Source organism: Opisthorchis viverrini (genome assembly GCF_000715545.1).
Source record: "Opisthorchis viverrini unplaced genomic scaffold opera_v5_122, whole genome shotgun sequence".
NCBI lineage: Eukaryota > Metazoa > Platyhelminthes > Trematoda > Opisthorchiida > Opisthorchiidae > Opisthorchis > Opisthorchis viverrini.
Genome location: NW_008751780.1, coordinates 1,404,321 through 1,410,240, shown reverse-complemented (window position 1 = coordinate 1,410,240; position 5,920 = coordinate 1,404,321). Strand labels below are relative to the sequence as shown.

The window sequence follows — 5,920 nt, the reverse complement described above, 5'->3', positions numbered from 1 at the left end:
TGTTCGGGACCGGCTGCGGTTGAATTGTTCATTATGACCTAACCGTCCCAACACCTCACTTTTTAAAACGTATGAAGGTTTTTAGCTGTGAATTTACCTGCATTTGTGCAAGTAGTTTTGGGTTACAGCTGATCCATCGTCTTCGTGTGCATATGGATTTGGACTTGGGTTTTTCCGTTTGTTACAGGAGACATGTGTGGAGGGTACTCAAAAGTATCTAACAGTGTATCTGGTGGAATCGAATTATCTGATGTAGCTGGGGCAGCGTGTCCAGTGCGACGGACCTACATGGAAAAATGTACACCGACTTCCTAGATGAAGCTAACCATACGGTGCTTGATCTAACCATGAGTCTTGTTCAGATGGTCCTTAGCCAAAAACGAATCACCGGACTTACAGGTGCTATGAATAGCAACGTGATGGCGGTTGAACTGTAGCCTCATTTATGTATTCCTCTCTTGCATTTCCGTTGGATGATGGGTGTATCACAGCTATGGGTAAACTGAATTTTGCCCAAAAAGCGCTCCTGCGGATAAGTTTTTTGGCACATTTAGGTTAGGTATCGCACGGTAGCCATTTGCAACTTCGATTTGTAGATGGGGCACCAGCCGGATCTAGTCTAGTAAACAAGTGCTAACATTGAGTTTGGTGAACAGGTCTTCTGGGACTCGGAGATGATACTGATTTGAATTGAGTCCAGCATTGAAATCTTGGTCATCCTGTTAGTCCTCTCCACCACAACAATGGGAGCTACCCGCGAAGAGCAGTTGACAAGCTGGATAACACTTGAAGTCTGGAGACGATCAGGTTCAATGTCCACAGATGCAACAACCGCATAAGGTGCAGGGCGTTTTGATCTGAAGACAGATTTGCTATTTGGGATTTAGAACAATGCCCAAGACCATTTGAAAAATACCTGTGTGAGATGCACGCTGTCACACACAGACCGTAGAAGAACACAAAAGAGATTCAACTGATATATCCCGTCATGACCGAGCTCATTCAGGTCTGAGCAATATATAAGGTAGAAAATTCCTTTAAATCGCACATTATTGAAACACATTGAAACATTGCCGGAAACAGACTGCACAACGGTTGGTAACAGATCATAATTACTTCCCATCACATTCCATCATTATAATCATTATCAACAGCTGTAAAACGTCATACTTCATCATCATCATCATCGACAGCATGACATCAGTGTTCAACACCGATGCTTCACTGCCGTACTTGCCGTATAGTGGTTCCAGCTGCCACGGTTTCGTTCATCGATTGTTTGGAGAGGTTGAGTAGATAGCTGCGCATTGGAAACTGTAGCTGATATAATTGATGCGCAGATACAGGGTTTTCAGGGGACTTTTATTGGGGAGATCGAGAGTGAGTCTATGTAATGAAGGCAACAGTTTGGCTGCGCGAGCGCCATCGTGGGCGACTGGGACATGTCTGCAATGTCGCTAACCTCTGATGTGTACCGTAGTGACCATTTTAGCTGGGTTTGCTGGTACTGGCTTTCATACTTCGTTGTCAATTCACTGCTTTACCTCCCCTGGCTTGTTTCCACCCTTGGCGTGATTGTGCGAAAGGACCGCTTCGAGGAATTCGGTCGACTGGCATACGGAGCACGTGGCCAAGCCAGCGCAACCTATGGAGTGTGATAAGCCCATCTATCATGGATGAGTTTTTTCCCGCAGACCACCCGATGTACTTCAGCATTACTGATCTGGTGTTCCCACCAAGCGCGGGAAATATTCCGTAGATATTGGTGGTCACAGACGGTTTATGCAGAGTCGAATGTGGTGCTGTATGCACCACATGTAGCGTCTATGTGGACTTGAAGGATTAAGATCGGTGGGCGGACGTAAACAGGTCTGTCTGCAGCTGCCAGTCACCTTAAACATGGTTATATATATATATTTCATTCAGTCGATTGGAATCGACCTGCATGTATTTCTCAGGTTATTTTATTTGGGAGAGTTCCATAAAGCGCAACAACTAAGGTTCACCTCTAAGCGTTTCGGAAACTCCTCCGTTATCAAAGCCGATATCCCCATTAATAAACTTATGGATTTTTGGCCGACCTTACCACACCATGCGTTTTCGTTCATACCAGATAGTCAATGTGTCTCCGGCTACGACTACTTGCACGGAGTGTTCGTCAGCTCCTTAGACCAGTGAACAACACTGTTGCGATCGTGCGTATCCGATAATAACAATATCCGATAACACAATGTTTCTATCCTATTTCAGTCCTACTGTTGACCGTACAGTTGGATCTCCGCGTTTTCTTTCGATCGTCTCGTCTGGCTTTGCAATGGTATGGCTTTTTTAATTGACTGTCAGAGTAAGTCCCGATTTGTAATTATTAATGGGCTCGAACTCTGCTCAACATGTTTCAGTCCATCATCCATTTGTTCTTACCACTACTGCCAATTTAGCTATAACTGCTATTTATTCCATCGAACTCTCCCCAGTTTTATTGCAACGCACTCCGGCTTTCTTTGTAGACAGAATACAGGCCTGTCACTGTGTCGAAGGAATTTCAGAACGTCAGCCTATTCATGTTCTCCATACCTGTCCATTTTGTTGTATCCGAACTCAAAACAGCTGACTTGCTCATCAACCATGGCATTAAACCTTTATGTGAGAGTTGATCCGGTTTGACCTTCGGTATACACATACTTCATTATATGTCCCCGACTAAGGTTTGGTGTACATCTAATTAACCACTATCACCGAACACCAGAATTTTCCACGAGGCGAGGGCTTTTGCAGAATTTGGGTTTGTGGAGATAAACGCGTACTGTGGATTTTCGGGGAAAGTCGTGGAAGTAGGCAACACTAATACTGGGTATCGCAGGTAATTTTCGGTTGTCTTACATTTCGCCGATTAACGTAGGCATGCAGAACCTAAATGAGAAGAAAATCCGACAGCGTCAGCGGATAACTATCTTGTACCGTCCGGTACCGCAAAGTTGTGTCCTTTTTGATGCTGCATGGCTCAGTATATAAATGTACAAGCAGCCTGCTGTTTTGATTTGGGGTATGCCCTCCTTAGACTCTATTTAGTTTCCCGCATTGAATATGCCGTAGGATACATTTAAAACAAAAGTGCTCGTATCTTTATACCAGGTCCTAAAACAGGACCAAAGGACAGGTCCTTGTGTCCTTGAACTATATCGGTAATTTTGGGCATGGTTTTAGCGAAGGAGTATACAACACCTCTCACATTTTTGTGGGACTCTTTTTCCAACATTTAGTGAAATGGCACCCTTCCACTATGTACTTATACAGTTTCCCTTCCATCGAATGAATTTTGTTGGACCCGACTGTTCTCCACAGTTCTCCACTTGAGTCAATCAGCCGATATCTGTTGGGCTAGCACTATTTCGTAAGATGGTGTGTAGTTCATCAATTGCCACTAAATCATTTGGAAAGCACACCTGGAACTAGTGCCTTTGGACTCTGTTGTCCTGTTGTATCTACTCAAAAAATTGACCGTGAAAATTCTTGACAATCGATGTGTCAAATGCAAGGATGGCTCTAAACGCGTGACTTCAAACCACTGGCTGGGCAACAGAGATGCGGGGCGTCAGTGTCGCTAAGCCTCTTTGCGTAGTAGCCATGCAAGCAAGCAATTCGGGTTGACTGTATTGGTGCAAAACATTATCCGGCGCACAGTAGATGTGTTCGGCCGACGGCACGTTGATCGTATTGATACCGATTTAATACGATCTTGGTTAAGATATGATTGTTGATCAAAGGCCATCCCTATCCTTTACATCTTATTCACTTCACAGTGTTGGAATGATAGTCTTTGTTTTTAATGAGGACGGATCTTAGCCACTGCTATTTGCAGCAGTGTGCCTCACTAGCGTTCAGCTGTAGCGCCCTTCCGGTGCCTAGCTGCCATGCCACCCGAAGGAAGCACGAGGGCTGGGATACTGCCAGGTTGCCCAAGCCTAGACAGGGGAAGTCGAGTGGCGGAGGTCGGATTCGAACCACGGACCTTCCGGTCAGTAAATTTGCGCTCTAACCACTTGGGCCATCTCGCCCCCAGTGTGGAGGACAACTAATCCTCAACAATTCAGTCCTCAACAATCACACACAACAATGCAGTGTGTGGTTGTTGGTATCCACTTTCCGTGCTGCTTTGGTTAGCCGACAACAGTGCCTTGTTACTAAAGTTTGAAATCGTCTCCACTTTATACAACTGTTTATGATCGACCTGCTTGCAGTCCAGCGTATACCCAAGTTACCGTTTATATTCAGTCTATGGGTAACTTTAATTAGTGAAATAATCCTCAAACTTTGTCCTTAACTGTGAATTCTAGAAGCCCAGTTTTCATTGCACGCTTCACGGTGCAACGAAGGAACCTGTTTAGACGTCATCGATTCTGCCAATAGACATTAGATGATGGTTGATTAGCTTGACGTACGCTCCATTTAGCCTTGAACTTTAACGTCAAAACTAAATGATATCTATAAAGGTAACGTCAACTCTGGAGAATAGTTTTGGTGCCATCCTAAGCCAACCATCACAGCTCTACCTAATAAAATATGTTAAGCTTGACACGGACTCCTTTCGAGACATCAAGAAAACAGCAGCTGGCCTCACCGGCTTTTTAAACCGGGTGAAAAGCGACCATTAGATTATCCTTTTGCTGTTTTTATCTCACATTTTCATGTGATACCCAATCTAAACAGTGCATATTTTTCCATCCCCTAATACTTAGTTTCCTGGAGTTGCACTTGAACTAGGCGAAACTGACATTTGGGGCATTTGTACCAACAGTTAGAATCTTCTTTCTCGTCAGTCGCTCGTTTGTACTTGTTTTTTAACTGGTTATTGCCCTGCCCGTTTTCTCGTGCTAGAAAAGATCATTGATCTGCAAAAGCGCGTCACAGAAACTGGACGTAATGTAATCTCACGCACGCAACGATGGCGTCGCATGTCCACCATCCCCGCTACGGACTGCGATGTAGTCGTGACCTTTGGAAAGAAGAGTAAAGAGGAACACATCGAGTGGTTTATCAATCTTTTGCACGAGCGTGTTCCAGAACTGATGTCACAACGCCAATATCATCGTACCTCCGGACAGTCTGCGTTGTATTTATCCGCATGCTATAGAGAGTAAGTTGTCTGCCTTGTTCATCCATTTGGTAGTGTTGTCGACGTGAACCGTGTTAAAAACTACATCATATTTTCTATTCGCACGTAATGCAGTATACATTCAGTTCTCAACCTGATGTCCTTCGGCAGAAATCCTGTTTCCCCGCCTTTTATGTGGAACTGAAAAACAAATTGTTCAGCTGTAGTACTCTTGTGTAGTACTGCTCAGAGCTCAATCAGCCACAGTTTGCCGGTTTTCTATTTCACACCATAATCTTATGCGCGACTGTCGCCTTTCCTCGTTGCTTTTTCGACGTACTTTACAGGGAACGCGTGCGTTCTATTGCTGGTCATATTGTTAAGACTATGTTGTAAGCACGAGGACAGGATTTCAAGTAGCGACTTCAAGCAGTTATTTGTCAGAGTACACTATTAAGCTAACGTTCACTTAGAAATTTGTGTTTCATTAGTATGTTCTTTTGTTGAACACTTTCCTGTTTTCTGCTAAGGTTATAATCAGTGAGCTGCTATTGGCTAAATTGGCTGACAGCGTTTCGGATATGACAAGTGATTTGCTATTCTTCAGAGCTGAAACTTCCGCATTTATTATGAATTGTTAACCAGCATTTCAACCTTAAGCAGAAAGATACTATCATAAATCCAGAGTTGCAGCTTTTAACTTTGTGATCGATGAAATAATGAGACGAACGCTAGAGGGTCTCCAAAACCCTGGTGTTCAAATAGCCTGTGAAGAAAACCTTGTCGATCTGGAATATGCAGACGACATCGTTCTCATGTTCGAAGAGG

General features: G+C 44.0%; 1 protein-coding gene across 1 annotated transcript in view; it reads left to right on the top strand.

Moving 5' to 3' along the window:
- Nucleotides 1-2,247: 2,247 nt before the first annotated feature.
- T265_06164 (hypothetical protein) overlaps nt 2,248-5,920 on the top strand; it is a gene marked incomplete at both ends in the record, with an annotated part of 31,940 nt that continues 28,267 nt past the window's right edge. Inside the window, 2 exons of the mRNA XM_009171357.1 lie at nt 2,248-2,344; nt 4,876-5,134. Coding sequence (XP_009169621.1) covers nt 2,320-2,344; nt 4,876-5,134 — 284 coding nt within the window. The remainder of the gene's footprint in view (nt 2,345-4,875; nt 5,135-5,920) is intronic.